Source organism: Clytia hemisphaerica, unplaced genomic scaffold (assembly GCF_902728285.1).
Source record: "Clytia hemisphaerica strain Z4C2 unplaced genomic scaffold, Clytia hemisphaerica genome assembly, whole genome shotgun sequence".
NCBI classification, from domain to species: domain Eukaryota; kingdom Metazoa; phylum Cnidaria; class Hydrozoa; order Leptothecata; family Clytiidae; genus Clytia; species Clytia hemisphaerica.
The window spans coordinates 360,491-380,401 of NW_027103668.1; the positions used below are offsets into that span (position 1 = coordinate 360,491).

The window sequence follows — 19,911 nt, forward strand, 5'->3', positions numbered from 1 at the left end:
AATTTTGTGTAAAATTCATTTCACCTTTATTTTTTTCCGTAAATTTAAATGTACATAAATAAACATCGCTGAAAAAGAGGATGGGTGAAAAGACGGTGATGTCTTCTTTTATCTCCTGCGAATGTTTTTAGCTCTTAGTCTTAGGACTTTTTTATTTTAAATCGCTATCATTAATATTTTCATCGTGTATACTTTTTAGGCAAAGTTATATATATATATAAAAAAAAAATTTAGTTTGTATAAGCGACTGTAAGAATCCAGTATTCCGGCCTTATAGAATTCCCGGCTAGCTACGCAGAAAGTTGCGTAGCGAGAAAACAAACGACTAAGATTTGTTCCCTCCATTACTTTTTGCTTTATATTTCTACTATGTCTGAATTAGTCGTCTAGCTTGCTAGACTAATAATTAAAACGTTAACTTTTTGTCTGTAAATTAAAATTTTCAGGTAATTATGATAGCATCTACACAAGCCCTTATTTTAATCCTGGTGATTTTATGTATATCCTCGAAAAGGATATTAAAACCAATCGTTTCAAAAACAGATATAGATGACACGTTTAGACCAAGTGGGTTACAAGGCGGGAAACACAAGAACTGTTCTATTCTGTTTTAGTTATTTTCAACAAGTCTCTTTTTTCAAGTCTCTCATATATATAAAATTTATACTACAGTTTATATTATATTATATAAAAATCGTATTTTTTTACATCTTATAATAAGAAAATATAAAGCAATTCCTTCACCCTTTCTCAATTTTATTGACAAAAAAATCATTTAAAATTTCAATTAATTTTCTCAGTCAAAAATTTCTTTTTCTTAATCAAAATGTTCCATTTTGCATTTTCCCAATTACCGGTATAAGCATTTGAGAACAGGCTATATTCAGTGGCGGCCTGGCAGGGGGTGCAGGGTGTGCAGTGCACCACCCAGAAAGACCTGAGAGGGGCGCCAAAAAAGCTTTTCAAGGGGGCGCCAAAAATTTTTTTGATGTTTGGTTGGGCGATTTTGCGCCCTTTGACACGTTTTTAGCGCCTTCTAATAAGTGCAATGTAAATTTTTTTTCGCCTGCGGCGCTTCGTTTTATTTTACGAATTTTTTCAAAACTACTATCAACATTGAGTTGCGAAAAGTCAAAGCAAGAGAAGTGTTGTGTATCCACCAGGGGTTAAAGAGGATGCTCACCACAAAAATGAGAGATTGATCGAAACTGCTCGCTGTGGTTTTTGTGGTCTTATGGTTATGCGGACTAACTTTCTCCTTTTTAGAATATCTTATAAGCTGTTTGACCTTTCTTACACCAAATTTTTTTGCCTGCGGCGCCAGAATTACAAAAAACCCTTATTCTTGTCAACTTTCGAATTTTTGGGGCCTCTTTCAGCCATTGATATTTAATGGAGAGTAAAGTAAGACCAGGAAACAACAAGGAAATAGATATCAAATTATCATTACCACTACCTTCGTATAAATAAAAGTTTGTTAACTCAGAGATTCCGGGCGTTACTTTCAACCAGTCGCTGCTCTTACAGTTTAATAGTTTCCCTTAATGGTATAGGGCGCAAATAAGGACAAAGATACCAGGGGCGCCAATTTCATAGTTTGCACCACCAAGAAAATTAAGCCAGGCCGCTACTGGCTATATTGGCTATACAGGCTAAATGTTTTAGAAATGTATTTCCATCAACATGCGACGGTCGTATTGGTAAACTTAGCTCCATTTAGTGTTCAAAGAATGAAAGAGTTTTCTGAACTTCTTCTACTTCCACAACGACCACATTGTCAACATCAACACTTGTCATTAATCATTAGATTATCAATTTCCTCATCTACACTTTTTTTTTGTATCATGCATGGTCGATAAGTTTCGGAAACTTGACGTAATAAATAGTATTAGCAGATGAAATAGCCACTGAACTTTTGTTCTGACACACTGGACACAATCAGTGATGATATGATTAAAAACCGTAATGCGAATTGAATTGTATGACTGTAGACCCCTAGACGACACATAAACATAAGCCATATGTAATTGACGGTGGCAAACTCTTATCATTGATTGAATCATTCCTGAAGAATCGCGAACAAATGGTCGTCGTTCATGATGATTCATTGAAGATTGTGATTATCGAAGAATAGGAAATTGTCAAGGACTTAGAAGTGATGATTTCAAAGACACAAACTACAAAGAACATATCAGTGGAATGATCAAAATAGCCATACAACTGGTGGGTTGGATCATGAAGAAGTTATGCTAGCATTGTGGAGATCAATTGTCATCCCACCTCGATCATTGCTCTCAACTATGGATTCCAATTGAAAACGGGATTACTTAACTCTAGTTTAGATGGCCCACTTTTTGCCCTGCCTATTCTGATTGTGAATTAAAGAGGGCATAAAGTGATGTCTAAAGTCTAAAGTGATACATAGCCCTCTTTTGACGTCAATGCAATGTCTTTTTTCAAACCTTTTCAAGCAAAGATTTTAACAACCAACTTTGTGCCCTCTTCCTGCCTACTCTAACAATTAGAAAGTCGGCCGTCTAAACTAGAGCTATTGACCAAATTTAAAGGTCTTAGACAAGCAAATTAATGGTCTAAAAATATTAGTCAGAAACACCTCTATAGATACACTTCCTATATAGATTATATAAGAAACTTTTTTCCCTAGTTAAAATATAGACTGCTGGGAAAGACTGAGGACCCTAAATATGTACTAGCTACAACAGTGCAGAGAAAAGCACATCATCAGCTATACATGGTGTATCCTAGAAGGAGTAACACTAAATAGTGGCGGAGTTAGAGGTGAGGACAGAGACATTTCGTGGTACATAAGTACTAGAACAGGGAAGAAGATGCAATATCCCATTGATTAAGCTACGCACCTCCCAAAGTCGAATATTATCAGTTACACGGTCTTCTCGATGTGGGATACGGGATATACAAGGTCAGTAAAAACCGTATTGGTGGCGAGGCTTGCCGAGATGTATAGATTCCTGTAATTGCCTTATTAAACCAATAAGGAATGACTAACTGTAATAAAAATGCCTTCAAACGTCAGTTTTATAAATTACTGGACACAGTCCCTGATGAACCTCTTGTTTCAGGTTACACTGGCCTGAGGGGAGCTGAATCCAATACAGTGGAAGTCATGGCGCCCTTACAACAACACTGGTGTCAACGAAATGGGTGGTCAATATTGAGAAAAATCAAATTCAAGTAACCTTCAAGTAAGTAAGTACAAGAATTATGAATGGAGTATGGAGTATGAAGTATGGTTCCCGGAATTCCCAAACAATCACTAAAATTACAAAAAGAATTAAACAATAAAAAAAAACACAAAGTTATGTAATTGAAAATAATAAACGAATCTAGGTTGCATAACTTAGGTAATAGATTTACATTACTCACGTTTTCGGTGAAAAAAATAAAAAATCACGCGACTTTAATTCAATCTATCGTTATGCTGCTTAGATTAGGAGAATCTCGATAATGTGAACACAAAGTTATGCAACATAGCGATGTAATCATACATAACCTTAGAATTCTGGATCACGAAAATCTCCTTTAATGACCATCCTTGTGATCGTCCCATGAACTTATCTGTCATTTAGATAAACGACGGCGAAGTTTCTAGAGATTTCACATAATTTTCATGAGTATTAATTTTTGGATAAATTTTACTAAAATTTATTATGTTTCTATTTGTATCGGTTTTTCTGTATCAGAAATTATTTCATTCGAATCCGAAAACATCAAGCAACCATGCTACAAAAATTAACAAAGAAAGTATAAAGATTAACACATCAGTATTACAGAAAATAGGTTCATCTTCATCAAATACAGATATCGTCATAGAAAGAAAAGGTTATCAAGACTTCGTTATATGTGGATTATTATATCGATCGAAGGTACCAGGTCTCGGTAATGCAGGTGATGACTGGTTACAAAATGAAATATATATATTTTTGAACCAGTTGGCTGATAATAAAAGACGAAAGTATGGTTGATGGATATACGGTGCAAAACAATGCTTTCAAAAGTTTCCGGTCGGATCCCAACCACTTTACCACCAGTTAGTTACCTTCCATATTTCGGACGATAAATTTAAAAATACTATTGGCAGACGGAATATGCACATTGAACTTTTGTTTTGAAATGCGACTGGCAATGAAATAATTGAACCGAATACATCGTTCTTGGCAGTATAAAATTGTAAAAGTACATTCTTCTAAAATTGCATTTATATTTATACATCTTTAGCAAATATGAACATAATAATATTATAACACAATAGCTAATGCTTTCGGCCTAGTTTTCTGATATCCCTAATTAGATCCCCTTTTAAGGGCCTCTTTCAGATCAGATATGTACCCCAAACAACAGGTAACCACGACAATTGCTAAATTTTAGCCCCAAACTAACGACTGGGCCTAGGGATATCTTGGCTGCTGAAATACTGTTGTCTGAGTTAAAACGGTGGTAACTTTTTCTACCGCTTCTGAGTATCGTGTAGATCCATAGATTGTGGTTAAGTCTATTTCGATTTTTAGTTCGAAATTTCAATCGAGAAGGATCTGCCTAAACGTTAAAATGATAGGATTAATTCTTCTCAGTCAGTCGGAACCACTACATAGAAATGGCAACTTTTGCCTTAACGGGAAATATATCCCGAACGGGAAGGTGAGAAACTTCCCGAAATGGATAGAGTTTCCGAATCAGGGAGTTGACCAGTATCCCGATCGGGAATGTGACCTCTGCGCACTCCGGAAATGGTCGTGGAAGGTAAATAACTGATGCCTATTGTAAAAGAGGGTAAATAAATACCTTTCACCGGGTAGTTAAGAAATCCACCGGGTAATCATTTCTTAATTCTACTTTCCCCATTCCTAATTAAAAACTTCCCGATTTGGAAACTTCTTCTCGATCGGGAAACAAAAATCTGCTTTATTTACAAAAATTCAACTTCCCGTTCGGGAACAATGAAAAGTTCTTGACCAAAACGGGAAACAGAAAAGTGATGAAATTTTCAATCTGGAAACAGTTTCCTTTTTGGGTTATTTTCACCTTCCCGTTCGGGATATATTTCCCGTTAAGGCAATAGTTGTCATTTCTATGTAGTGGTTCCGACTGGCAGTGCTTCATCAGGCAATACAGTTTGAAGCTTCAGTTTAATTGATACCAATGAGTCAATTTTCATAAAAAGTTCCAAAAGTGACATGATTTTAAATATTCACTTGGTCAAGGTTATTTTTTGCAGCTTCAGGATTAAAAATTTAAGTCTGCTCTACTTAGCTAGATTTATCCAGCTTACTTCAAAATCTCGTCTTCTAATTACCTTGCGATGTCAAACACTGTGCCACTACTATAATTCTCTTTAATGTCACCTATCATGGTCGATAAGTTTCGGAAACTTGACATGATAAATAGTATTAGCAGACGGAATGGCTACTGAACTTTTGTTTTGACACACAACCGGTGATGACATGATTAAACCGTAATTCGGTACGTCGTTATAACGGTAACATCCAACAACGGAACGAGTCACCAAACTCAACAGTATAACACTCTCCTGAATGAAAGAAAGAAGATGAAAATTGGAGAAAAACGGACATCTTTTTCTTTCATTTGAGGTGCGCTCTTAGCTGTGAATCACAATTTTCCGGGGGATAAACATGAGAAATTGGAACAGGGCAGCCGTTTATAAGGTGCAAGCAGAGAGTATTTAGAAGAATTCTAAGAAATAGCTATACACTTTTCCCGAATTGTTATTTAGGCTTTTTGACTTTTTTGTTTTAGTGTTTGGGTGTTTCTATTTAGTTTCATAAAATTGTATCTCGCAAAACTAAACAAATAAAAAAAGAATTGTGAAAAAAGCACTTCCGGTTCTTGAGTTATTTTTATTTGAAATTTCTTTATAAACAATAGAATTACATGGAAACGAGGCCGGGCTGTATGTTTTAATTTTTATAAGTGATTTCACCGTGAACAAAAACAGTCATAAAAATTGATAGAAAAAAGCTTTTGAGCTCAAATTTTCAGCATGCGCTTGTCTTTATAGGAGGAATACAAATATATAGTTTTCAATATGGTTTGATGACCTTCGAAAAATACCAAACAATTCGGGAAAGGTGTATTACACTGATTCGAATCGTAGACCCCTAGAAGTCACGGAAATATAAGAGGGATGGTCTAGTAAGCTACAACCTACTTCGCATGTCAATTTTAAACAAAAAGAATATAAAACCAGTAAACGTACCTTAGTAATGGCAGCAAGACAGTACCTTGATAAGGACAAAATCTCATGCACAGCTCCATACGTTAGCTGAATTAAAAAAATCAGGAGGAAAATAAAGACTAACTTGAATTCAAGACCAATTCTTAGAAGAAATAGTATTAAAGTAGACTTGACTATTGTGAAAGGTTTCATGTAAAATGGTCAAAAATATGGTGAAATTATTGAAGAAATCTTGGGAAAAAAGACTTTCAGGGTTTTTCTTTGAAAACTTTTCTGTAACAACCTTCGGTCTTTAATGGGATAAACTTTCGCGGGGATTAAATTTCATCCGCGAAAATCCGCGAAATTAAGTCCCAATGGAAATTTGAAAGGGCCTCATCCGCGAAATATTTCTAAACAAAACTCAAAATATGTCAAACAAATACCATTTGAATGTTTACTGGCATAAAAGAAGCGCCAAAAATGTGTATTTTAAGAACCAAAATGCATGATTTGACAGTAAAAGTCACAAAATCGTGAAAATATTGCCACCCAATAGTGCCACCCGCGAAATTAAGTCCCCGCGAAATTTTTGAATTTCGCGGATAGGCCCAACCGCGAAATTTAACCCCCGCGAAATTTAATCCCATTAAAGTATCATTCAGAGACACAGCAAATACAACTATCAACTCTTCTGTAAGTTGTGTAAGTGTTGACGTCAAATGAATGACTGAAGTTTTTGCAATCTCATAGACAAAGAATTTTGACGCCATTCAATCCTGGTAAACCCTGATAAACTAATCCAATCATCTCACGTTTTAAGGGTTAATAGGTCCGCAGCCTTTTTACTACTTTTTTGGAATCTACGTACAATTCTGCGTCGATTGGCATACATAGATATATAATTTGAAGGTATTTGAAGCAAAACTCAGGAAGGAAGGTCAAACTTTCGATGAAATTGTGTAAGGTTCAATTTTCGATTTCTGAAAAAGGCTTGGAAGTAAACATGTTAATAGGTGTATTGCGAGCAAAAGACAAAGGATTATACCATATTAATGTTCCACCATTTGATGTAGCCTTCTTTCAACCATACGGTAGTACAACCATCATAACAATGCACTGCAATATAATCATCATCAGAAGTAATGGACATCACTTCATCCTCACTACAATTCAACATCTTCTCCAACTGACCTACTGCGTTCACAACGTACACTGTTCCCGTTGACGTGCCTATCAACGCCATCTCTGGACTCTCCTGAAGAAGCAACAAAAGATGCAAGTATAAATATCAGCTCCCTTAGTGTGTACCCCTCCCCATTTTTTAATTGGGGATCTAACTTTTCATAAAAGAGTTTTTAGTGAGTAGGGTTTTTCCCGATTAAAGTGGAGGGTTTGAGCTTTAAGTTTAATTACATAATACCTTTATGGAAGAAAGCATTCGATTTACATAGCGACTATGGCTTTAATAGGCCATTGACGGGCGAAAGCAATCAAGGGTAATCAGGTCAACTGCACTTCGATAACAACTTTCTGTTGGTCTAAAATTTTGGGATTTTGGAGGCGCAATCAGTCCTGATTACTCATGATTCATTTTGATAGTGAAAAAGCTTATATTGAGGGTTTTAATGATTCATACTGTACCTCAGTTCTTAAGAAAGTGATTTCTTGGTCTCTAGGGATATGACATTGAAGTGGTATTCCTCCGTCGTCCCTCGCTCGGAGCACCTAAAAGCAACAAAAGATTCAATAGATCAGGCTTAAAAGGATTAATTCCCATCCATGTCAATACTCCGTGATCGTGATTTCTGTTTGATAATAAAAACTGATTTAAATAGAGATCCTCATTTCGGATCATCGATTTGAAACAGGTTATTCCAAAAATTAAGGTGTCCCCCGGTTATATATACAGTCGACGCTCTCTTATTCGACGTTCTATTATTCGATAAGCTCCATTATTCGATGATATTTAAAGTCACCGTATACAAGAAACTCTCATAAACGACGCTCTACTATTCGATGCACTCCCTTATTCGATGGAAACTCGATTCTCCTTGAAGATCGAATTAGAGAGCGTCAACTGTATTTTGAGATCATGATTTCCTTTCTGTCCACTCCTTCTTTAAGTCTGCGCCACAATTAGGTTTATGGCGTGAGATGCTAGTCAATTTGATCTGCCTAGCCAGGGTGCAGTATGCAGTGCTGACGAGTCTAATAAGGACGCATGTGCATATGCATATGGGAATTAGAAAAAGTTTTCAGCAAGGAGAAGCGTGTTTTAACGAGTTTGTTGTATGCAACTAAGCCTCTAAGATACACATTTTTGAAAAAATACTAAGAGTTTAGAGCCTCTCACCTTCACTAATCCCTGATCAGACGCAACAAAAACTTTATTAAGAGCGATTTCCATTGATATGATTGGTTGATTGGAAACGACGACGACCCGAGATATTTCCATTTCTCGTTCGACAACTTGGCCGGTACTTTCCTCGTTGGGCAACGAGTTTGCTCGTTTTCGGCTACCACGTGCGTTTTTTATATGGCAAAATTCGACGATTCCCGATTTATGTGCAATTACGAAACGTAAACTGAAACAAAAAAATTCGAATTGTTAAAGTTAACACTTTCAGCGCCAGAGCTTAGAACTTTTTGAAACGAAAAAAATCTAAAGTTTCGCGGGAAGGGACGCCCGAATCTATTTTCTTCAAAATTTCATGAAAAATTCTTAGTTCCGAAGAAATAGACCATTAAGTTGGGCCCTGGAGGTACCCGCTGCTATGCAACTGCATGGGACTGAAAGGGGTAAGTTTGAAAAATAATTGATTTTTGGTTGAGATGTGACAAACTTTCTGAGAAAGGATTCGCTATTTCGAAAAACTGAAGTTAATAAATCAACGGAAAATAAGGCCTTCGGCCGTTAAATCTGGTTCTACCCCACTTATTTTTGTCTGTACATAGACCCAGTATCTACGGCTTATTTCAAAATTCATTGCCGTTGTTTCTGTCCATTGTCTGTTGTCATTGTCTTTTCTCATTTGAGATTTTTCAAACCGACCGCTGCGATGGAGTGCTGATGAGAGAGGGGAGACGATGAGAGAAGTGTTGCTATTTAAAAATCATACTTCATCGCAGAGGTCTCCGTACGGGAATTCTCCTTTTATCAAACAGACAATGCGCACAGAGTGTACTGCAAAGCGATAAACGTGAGATACACTCTGGTACAGAGTACGCTTTTTCAGGCCTGTGCTCGTTGACGAAAACGAAAGTATAGATGCGAATCATACCAAGAGATAATTTGTACAGAGACGACACCAGATTCGTTATTGGATTGATGGTAACATTGCAAACATTCACTCTCCAACGAATAAACCTGTCAAATATAATAACCGGATTCAATCAAGTAATTCAGGACAAAGACCTCTTTATCATGGCCAAGACTAATGTGGGAAACTTAAGATTGTTTACTGCGGAAGCAGGTATGACTGACCGACCAATTTTAATATTCGTTGGTCGTTATCTAAGTTTGACTCAATCAAAAAACAGTTACGTATCCAAGATTAGCCTATTATACTAGACGTCATGGCTTTTTCCGGGCTCCAAACATTCGATTTTTGACCTCACTTTAAATTTCGAAGCTCCTGCAGTAGCAAAAAAATCGGATTTGCGTTAAAGCATTTGAAAGCCTTCTATTTTTTAAAATTCATCAAAGTGGAACTCACTTAAGGCCGGTCTCCACTTGCGCACACTGCGATCGCACTTTTGGCTTCAATCTTTTTTGCTTGGAAAAAAGATTACGTCATAAAAATGTAGCGCGCACTCGAAAAAAAAAGTTGAACACATTTTAACTTTTTTCAACAGTCACGTCAGATCGCGCCAATGGAGTAGCTTCATTTTTCTTTTGACCAATAGCGTGGAAGCTTTGCTCGAAAAAGTGCGATCAAAGCGCACGCAAGTTGAGACCGGCCTTAAGAAATGGAATGAAAAACCGCTCGCTAATTCAAGATCGAATAAAATAATTTTTAGTCAACAAATGCCAAGTCAACTTACTTCGACACTTCCTTTATTGCATCCAACCACAAGTACGTCCGATTTGTAAGCAATTGACCAGACAGCTCGTGGTAATTTCTGCTGACTCTGCTCTTTTTTCTTCGTGTGAGCATCCTCGGGGGTTGGTAGCGAATGAAAGCTTGTACTTCTTGATATTGCCATGTTGTAAACGCGTCGCACTCTGCAAAAATTAGGTTAAATTTGAAAGAATCTTTTTATCATTTTAAACTTTTTCGCACGATGAATCTTTTGAAAAAATTGATTTCTAGATTTTCAAAAAAGTACTCGCTATATACAAATTGAAAAATTAAGTCAATCCTGGTGAACTATGACCGAAAACCGGGGATCGGTATTTTGAAACTCGATACCACTAACCTATATTAAAAACCCGGGTTTTTTAACTTATCTAACTTATTCTAACTTATATCCGCAATTTTTGATCAAAGTTTAAAGAAAATACTAGTACCCAATCGATGCAACTTAGTCAAACATAGCGTCCGTTAAAAGTGACAGACCCCACTCTGAGTAGTGCTTCCGTTAAGATATCAAATTCTGAAAAGCTCAAATCAATGATTTTAGTTGCCAGGAAATGAGAAAGCGTATCAGGAGTTATAAAGCTGAATACTAAGCCATCAACAAACAAACCTTCGATTGATGTAGTACTGGCAAGAATTGCTGTACAGATCCCACACGTATACCGATCCATTGACGTAAGCCGTCACCAAAATATCCTGCTCGTCAACTATAAGCTTCGTGACTTTGAACGGAAATTGTTTACTTGTGGGAACTTTTAACGCATGCGTCTCACAAGTATACAAGTCGTTATCCGTGTTGAGTTCCTAAGGAAAGTTTGAATTGGATGTTTTAAAAGCTAGCAGGATAAAAGCTTGAAGGTATATTATCCTGGTACAGCAGTTGGTCGTACAAATTAGCCGAGGTTCCCCTAGCAAAGTTTTTGCTGGATTTTGAGACCAAAAAGATTTTACTTTGCACTTCGTGGAGACTAAAATGCAATAAATGAAGTTCGAACAATGTAATATTAAAAAGTTTTAAATTAAAAGCATTTCAAACCAAATCGAGTCAAATTTTCATAGAAGTCCAAGTGGAATAATGCACAAACCTTAAGCAACATCTGTATCACATTGACGGCTTTGTAGGCGACTGCGAACACAATGATTGCACAAACTGCAATGATCGGTTTAGAGGTCTCGTACATGAAAGTGATCAACCATGTGCTCCAGTTATTCGGTTCATGTATATGTGGGACAAGATCTTCAGCGTTTAATGTCGTCGAAACCTTCAACTCTGGAAGAATGACCAAAGACCTGTGAAAATAAATCTATAACCATTAAGGTAGAGAAACACACGAGAAAAGGGCGTAGAGGGAATGTGAAAAGGGGCTTTGAGGGAAAAAAAGGGAACTTATTAACACATCCCGCGCATAGCATGCTGGATCCGACCCATCTGGTTTTCCGGCTAAACAGATAACGGCATCAGAAAAGGGCGTAGAGGAAATGGGAAAAGGGGCTTTGAGAGAAAGAAAGGGAACTTATTAGCACGTCCCGCGCATAGCATGCTGGATCCGATCCATCTGGTTTTCCGGCTAAACAGATAACGGCATCAGATCGATTGTGTACACTATATTAAAATTTCAAACATAAGTATGAAATCATGATCAAATCTAACATCACTAAAACAAAAAAACCCTTCAGCAAAATTTTTTTCACTACTCTAAAATATGAATTTAAAAAGTTATTACTGAAATGAGACTATAAGTACAGGGGAGTCTCTATAACTCGAACGATGCACAGGGAACGCATGTTTGTTCTATTTAGGGAAAATTTCGAGTTATAGAGACTTGTTTATATACAGTAAAGGCTTGTTAACCGAAGGAGCCAGCAAACTTTCTAGCTAAGGAAATATTCGAGAAATAACTAATTCATGATATGCACCATTTCAATGTCTTCCACAGACCCAACAGTGTTGATTGGTTGAAAGTGACGTATTGACTGATTCTACGTCACTTACAACCAATCAGCTGTTGGATCCGTGATGTAATGTCAGAAGACATTGCAATATCGTGAATAGAGGTTGGAGTTATGGAGTCTCCACTGTACATACTATGAACTATATAATAACCTACTTATTATTCAAATGCTGGAAATAATAATTAAACAGCTCAGGCCAATGTTTGTTGCACAAAAATAACCATGAGGGTATCGGTCCTTTATGTGATGCAACATCTTGTTCGGTTAAGCAAGACATGTATTGTGACGCGCCGTCTCGATTATTCAGATTCAATTTGTTGAGATCCATGGGCCCTGGGTTGACGAGTTCGTGGAATGGGTGATAAATGATAAACACGAAGTACATGATAATGAAAACCTGTATAGAAAGAGTGATTATCCATTCATGATCACAGGTATCTTATATAAATTACTAGATAGAGCTTTCCTTCCCTATTTGAAGCAAAATAATGTGCCATTTTCAATGAAGTGACGTCACAATTGAGCTTGAAATGAACGTTAACAGTGATGGTTTCTATTGTGGTCTACTTTCAGCAAAAATGGCGCATTATTTTGCTTTGAAAAGGGAAGGACAAGTTCTATCTAGTAATTTATTCTCTCTGACCCTTGAAATAAACGTTAGCAGTGAAGGTTTCTATCGTGGTCTACTTTCAGCAAAAATGACGCATTATTATGCTTTCCCTACCTTGGCTTGGAAAAGACAGAAGAGTAGCTCTATAAAAAAGTATCTATTGTTTTATATAAAAATTGAAAAATCCCTAGAAAAATGAAAGAAATGTATCCAAAACAGGGCAAAAGCGCGAAAATTAATTCCCGCGAAATGCGATTTTTCGAATTTTTTTTCAACCGCAAAAACTAGTTCACTTAAAGGTAGCTCAAGAGTAAGGAATTGATAATAGTTATTTCATTCATCTTGGAGAATCAAAAAGAAGGAAAGAAGGGTTTTTTTTTACCATTACAGATCGTTGTAAAACGCGATAGCGCGCTAGACCGAATGCCATGCGAACAGCTGCACCATGCTGTGTTGGTTCCTCGGTTGTATTCTTCGAACCTGACCGTTGAAAGAAAATAGTTTTGCAGAATAATAAAATGATAGAATGTTTTGTTCACTTTGCCGATATTGGACTTGTTCGAGTTAAGGAGACATTTGAGTAATACAGGTTTATACAGGTTTGAGTTAAGAGACTACATTGGATAAAGAAGTAAGAACACACTTGGGAAAATTATTCATCGTCATACCTTTAGGTTTTTCCAAATCAATATACAAAGCATACTTCCAAGCTGAACGGTTACTGAACGGTAAGCCAACCTGGAACGGAAACATTTATAGCCATCATAAAACGTAGTATTTCAAACTAAGATGATTCAGCCCGAAAAATAAGGTTTTTTGAATTTGATATAAAAATTCAGGGTACTCTACCAGACAAGAAAATAGTTTTTCACACTTTTTTGACATTGAATTTATATACCAATGAAACAAATCGTTATCTTGTTTTTAAAGAGGTTAAAGTTCAGCTCTTTCTCAATTATAAAAAAAGCCGTTTTTATGAAAATTGAGATTCTTTGTTTTTTTTTATCTCTGGCTCTTTTTTTTTTTAAAGCCCATCGATTCCTATTCCTTTCTTCGATTTTCCAATAAAGGCCTAAGCTAATCAAAATAGATTGAGGACTTTAAAAGAGCCTCAAGTACACAAAAAGTATTAAAACAGCCGAAGTGAAGGTTATCTTCTCCGATTGATAAAAAAGATGTTTAAAAAACAGAAAATGTTCCACTTACTTCCGCACGCCGAATATCGACAGCCAAGATTGGAGTGAAGAAGGCAAGTTGCAAGAAGAAGTCTGATAAATAACATGCCAATGCGAAAATTGAAAATTCCTGTAGAAAGAAAATGTTAAATTGCTATGTAAGGTAGTCAGGTGTAGTGGTTATCGTTCTCGACTCTCACACGGGAGACGGGGGGTTCGATTCTAACTCGTTTATACGATTACTTGACAAGGGAATGGTGGAAGCGAAGGTCACCCAACCCATACCATGTGAGGGGAATTGGGTACCATGCTCTGATATAAGAGTGTGGGCAGGTATGACAAACATTTTATCTGGGGTGGTGACGGTGCTGACATGAAAAACACCTTGCAGGAGCAATGACAATTTCGCATTATTTCAAGATCGGTTATCTAGGAGTGAGAAAATGAGAAAACTTCAAATGTCATGAACATATTCAGTAGCTTTTACCTGCACACCCTTTACTCCAGAGATATATCCAAACCCGAGCAAAGATATTTCAACGAGTAAATTCTTCGTAATGTACCATCCCTCCAAGCCAAGCCCTTAAAAGCAAATGGAATCCAAATCAAAACGTTGTCGCCACCTGAGGTGTATTAGTGAAAATAAATCGAAAATCTTCCAGTGTTACAAAGACTCGTTTTAAGACAGATAAAGAAAACATTTTTGAGAAATGACCTAAACGACTTAATTGAAAATCAAACACACATGTTCACTACACCTGTTACAATCTATGAACGCATAGAACTAATGCGACATTTTCAGATTAAAAACATGCATTCACAAAAAACCACCGTCAATTTTGATGTAAATGATTTTAAAACGTTCGGAAGCGGTATTCATATAATAATCTGAAACGACTTTACGCATTTTTAGAAAAGGGAGGCGCAAGGGAGGGGAAAATGGCTTACCGATTCCGAGGCGTTCTTTCACTGATAAATCTTTCTTAGTTGTCATCACTGATTTGGTGATGATCCAAAAGTTCTCGATACCGATCAATATCACAACGTATGGAAAAATCTCCCTAAAAATGGAAAGCATTTCCAATTTTATTAATGTGTCGAACGGTGAAAAAGAATGCCGCTATTGGGCCATTCTATTAAATTTCCATACAAGGGGGTAGACGAACCTTTTCTAGTCAAAAAACATTTCTTGACATTGTGAGGATACCCCTGGAAAATGGCAAAATTTGCAAAGAAACCCTTAGAGAATTTCCTTTCAGACCTTGAAGTGATGGTGAACGAACCAAAATCAGTCTTTTACCCCCTAGAAATTTCAGATAATTTCTTATCCCCTGGAAAAATGAAAATACACTCTTTTACACCCCCTGGAAATTCTGCTCGAATTACCTCCTGGAAATGTTCGTTCATCCCCCTGTATAGGTATAAAATGAAATGGCCCATTATTATTTGATGTATCGGAAAACACCAGTTCAATTTGTATTTAAGCTCAGATCACCTGACAAGTTGAGTTCGAATTTTTAAATAAACATCCACTAGTTTCGAATGTATGGATTTTAATGTACGGGGGATGGGCTGATTGGGAAAGAATAAAATCCAGATGTAAAAGAACATATATGTCAGATATGAAAAGGGAACACTTATGTAAAAATAAAACCGTTTAATGAAAACAAAAAACCCTCCAATAGAACATCAAGGTACCAAATATACCCTCGAATCTTACCCGACATTAAGGTTGGTTGGTAAAGCGTCAAAGTAAGCACATACACCAATAGCCATGATAAAAGAGAACACAAAATTCATAACAGCAGCAAATGCAAGTCCCCATCTTGTTCGGATGAAATCAAATTTAGCTAAATAAATAAAATTGAAGGAAGGTTAAACAACATAGTTTTAACTGAGTTCAAATTATCTTCTAAATGTTGCTTGAAGAAACCATATTTTGTAGTTCAAAAAACCTCCCTAAAACCAAATATAATATTGTATATAAAATTTGGTTTTAGGGAGGTCAAAAAAGTGTCTGCGTTTTCTTTGGTGTACAAACCTAGGCTAGGCTCACCCTAGTGTCCACCCTAGTGTCTTGTGTGATTTATATTTAAAAAAATACATACCAACAGAAAACCATAAATACAAGAAGACAACAAGATACGCCAGTCCAAGAGGTAGTAATTCTGCTGGTCCTGAATCATCTGAAAACTTCAAAATGAGAGTTTAAGTTATTTAGATAATTTCTTTCACCAATCATCCTACTGTAAAATCATTGACAAAACCTAAAGCACGGAAAGGAGCATTCCCCCTCTCCCCCAAACAATGTTGTCGCGCGAGCTAAGGGCCGGCCAAGCAATCTTTCTTTCTCACTAAAATTGTTCGGAGGGAAGGGGGAGGTTATTGCAATGTATTTAAATTTGACCACCAGAAATGTGCCATAATATATTGGCAACGATCGATTGTAGCGATTTCTACCAAAGTTCACTGTGTGAAAAACGTAAACGTAAACATTTTTTGTGAAAAAAAAATTCATATCATCGCTTAGCAGAATATCACGATAAAAAATTAAGTATTATAATAAACCCCATGATACATGCTGAATCATTATGGCGAAAAAGTAAAAGTTTGAATGCTCTTGCTAGATTAGCAAACTGGTTAAATATGTATTAGATGAAAGAAAATCCTTCAATAAACAGTCATAACTTTCGCAAATATATATTATCTAATCAGGGCTATTTTTTCGAACATGAGAATATAAAGAGACAAAAAGGTTTGGGAATATAAATTGGTAAAGGTAGGATTCTTCTGCTTCTGTACACTTTTGTTATAAATTATACATACATTATACTTGATTTTATAAGCTTGCTTTTTCTCAGCACTGTCAGCATTCTTCAATCCAAAACTGGTCAGATTCGTTTCCAGGTTCTCTTTGAAGGTCTGGTAATTATCTTTCAGGAACAATGTAAAGACGATGGAAATGTGCTGTGTTGGATTATCGGTGAGATCTCCTTTGAAATACTGGATCGGATAGCCAAGTATCAACTCTAGATAAAACAAATGAGGGTAGATAAAGTAAAACAAGCAACATGCTGAATGGACCTACCTGTTGATCATAATCAGATAAAAGTAGGTGCTCTACATTTTACTATTGGTATTGAGCAAACACAATAAGTTTTAGAACAATGCAAAAACGTCTGATTTATTTTCTTTTATCATTGTGTAACTTGGTCGTCTTTTTTTTGAAAATTTTACGAGGAAAAAAAGTTTTCCGAGAAAAATTACTTCAGCCACATTTTAATGTACCTTGCACTCTATCTTTCTGACAAAAATCTGGAAAAACCAAAAAACCTTATTTTTAGGTAGTTTTTGGCCCAAATTTACCCCCCAAATTTTTTTTCAAAATCGGGCTCCGTCACTTTTTAGGCATTGCTATTTTGTATCATTGTGCAAAAAATGAAAAAAAATAATGAGCCGATCCCGAGAAAAGCTGCTAACAGGAAAATGGTAAAAGGGAATTTCCCCAAAAAACGAAAATCCGTATTTGACGACGAAAAAAAATTTTCCGAGAAAAATTACTTCAAAAAAAAACAACAAACTAATGAGCCAATCCCGAGAAAAGCTTGTAACAGACGAACGGACAACGGTCAAATTAAAGGACCTCCCGGTAGGTCCAAAAAGTGAAACTGAAGCTGTAGAAATGATCAGTTACCATACCATCCCCTTCTCCAGAGTTATTATTCAAACCAAATTTTTGGTGCTTACCATTTTTATTTCAAAGTTTGAGTTTAAATTCAGTTCGAAGAGTAAAATAATCAACCCAGGCTCTGCTTAATTAGTTGGGAACTATTAAAACACAATTTAGAATTAACGTCAGAATGGGCTTTTTCTGGCTCATGTACAAAAATTAGGATTGAGTTTCAAAATTCAAGCAAAGATTGTGTTTCTGCCATCGTTATCCGGTAGTAGAAAAGGCCTGGAAATATGACTGGTAAATATATGTCTCCAAAATCTAAATTCATCTTCCTACAAAACCCGTCCGACAAGAAGCGTTTTAGTTTTAAGTCAGACAATGCCTGTTTTCCGACCGTTAATCAAGCCATGTAGAATGTGTAAGTAATCAATAATATAGTAATAGAATAAGCAATTATAAGGAGTATAAATTATTCTGAAAGATAACCATGATGCGAGTTAAAATTCATGTTAACAAATCTTTTGAAAAAGAAAAGATGCGAGGATATACCTTGAAAACCAACAGAATATTCATCCAAACCAATACTGAAAATAGTACAAAATTGAAAAACTAGTTACTAAATAAATTCGAAGAAGATTTATTAGCATGTAAATTAACTCACCAAAATACTATTAGGAACTAATTTTGAGGAGAACTAATTTTGATGAGCTACAACAAATCGCTTAAAGAAATCAGACTGAATCAAACGTTATTTTGGGAAAGGATGAAAAACTTATTTCTGCAATTTAGCTAGAGTCAGATTTTAAATTTGAGGAGAAAATGCAGCAAATCATCAATTCTCATCAATTTAATTCCCTTATGGTTTTCATAACTTGCCCAGTTATTGATCATTTAAAGAAAAACAAGGCAAGAAAAGTGCTTTAAAAACAATAACAAAAACTAATACATTCAAAATAAAAAAACTTACCTTCTTCCATTATCATACAAAAGATTTGGTGAGACGTAAAGACATTCCAACAAATAAAATCTTCTTTGTTTCAAATCATGATGGAAGCTACTGTGACTGAATTTCATTCTCTTCTTCAGCGCTTTCATGGAAGGTGGATCTCGATGAAGTTTCATACATGCTGTGTTCCAATCTTCCGCTGGCTCCCTTGGAAAAAAATAAAATGAATATTAAGTATCACTTATTCAACAGGTTAAACCACTAGAATACTTTGTCGTAAAACATTGTTATATATAATATTACATTATTATAGAGTTAAAGATCTTTAAGCATCAAGTATAAAATCCATTTCATTTTACAGTTTTCTGACCTTAACTCCTTATCCAGCATGAGAAGAGAATTAGTCGATAAAATATTGTCAACAATTTCCTCCTTTGACAGAATAGTGTGTCCATGAATGGTAGCGTTGACGTTTATCTGCTGGACATAGCCAAAGACCTATGCAAAGAAAAATTCAACAATTAAACAATTAAAGGAGGAAAGAAAAAGTAGTACTAGTAGAGAGTGCAAAAAAAGATGACGTTATTAGAAATTTGGTTGCTTTTATGTATGAAGGCGTTTATAGCAGGATTTGAAAAAAAAGTTATTTCATATTTTTGACGAAAAATTATACCTCATTTTGGTGAATTGGGTTTTGTCCATCAAGTGGGGATATTTTGGTGATGTAATTCACTCTGATTCGTTGAAACATGAAAGCAATAATCCTTTCGAAGATTGGAAAGCTTGATAATGGTAAGCTGAAAGATAGGGGAAAAGATCATTTTATGCCGATGTTAAAAGAATCAGAGGCCCTTTCCATTTTGTCACTTATGCTTGAACTTCTACTTCAAAATAAAGCCAAATCTAAAATTATCCAACTGTGTGGAAAATCATAAGGTGTAGCGGTTTTTTACACTTTTCAAATTGATAAATCTCCCAGAGTACCATAGTACAAAATATAAAATGAGGTTGAAAGATACACTAGAACGAACCATCATAATAGTCATGTTAATTACCTGCACAGAATTACAACAGTGCAACTTATTGCAATCATCAAAATTGGATGTGTTGAACAAAAACATCCATATTTGAAATAAAATTTTCCAAAATGATGATGAAGTAAATCCCTCTTCTTATAGAAATAATTTATCATGTTAAATACTCAATTTTCGTTAGTACATCTGAAAAAGAAAGTTTTGGTTTTCTTATATTGTTATCT

The 19,911-nt window shown here is 35.7% G+C and overlaps 1 protein-coding gene across 2 annotated transcripts; it reads right to left on the bottom strand.

Moving 5' to 3' along the window:
• Positions 1 to 409: 409 nt before the first annotated feature.
• LOC136803304 (sterol regulatory element-binding protein cleavage-activating protein-like) lies at positions 410 to 19,881 on the bottom strand. Of its 2 annotated transcripts, XR_010846128.1 has the most exons (25): positions 19,709 to 19,881; positions 19,327 to 19,450; positions 19,024 to 19,151; positions 18,675 to 18,860; positions 18,257 to 18,291; positions 16,858 to 17,060; positions 16,140 to 16,224; positions 15,752 to 15,881; positions 14,980 to 15,092; positions 14,519 to 14,613; positions 14,063 to 14,161; positions 13,525 to 13,594; positions 13,239 to 13,336; positions 12,402 to 12,643; positions 11,379 to 11,583; positions 10,904 to 11,097; positions 10,259 to 10,439; positions 9,496 to 9,581; positions 8,568 to 8,799; positions 7,856 to 7,939; positions 7,260 to 7,469; positions 6,254 to 6,319; positions 5,382 to 5,566; positions 1,684 to 1,824; positions 410 to 877 (listed from the first exon to the last, which is right to left on the bottom strand). XR_010846128.1 is itself a non-coding variant. In XM_067060027.1 (23 exons), the coding sequence occupies exons 1-23, from the start codon at positions 19,843 to 19,845 to the stop codon at positions 5,378 to 5,380; spliced, it is 3,192 nt and encodes a 1,063-aa protein (XP_066916128.1). In that variant the 5' UTR covers positions 19,846 to 19,881; the 3' UTR covers positions 4,174 to 5,377. The 2 variants fall into 2 exon arrangements, 1 of the variants encoding a protein (XP_066916128.1); XM_067060027.1 differs by lacking the exons at positions 410 to 877; positions 1,684 to 1,824 and having other exon boundaries at positions 4,174 to 5,566.
• Between the last annotated feature and the right edge of the window lie 30 nt (positions 19,882 to 19,911).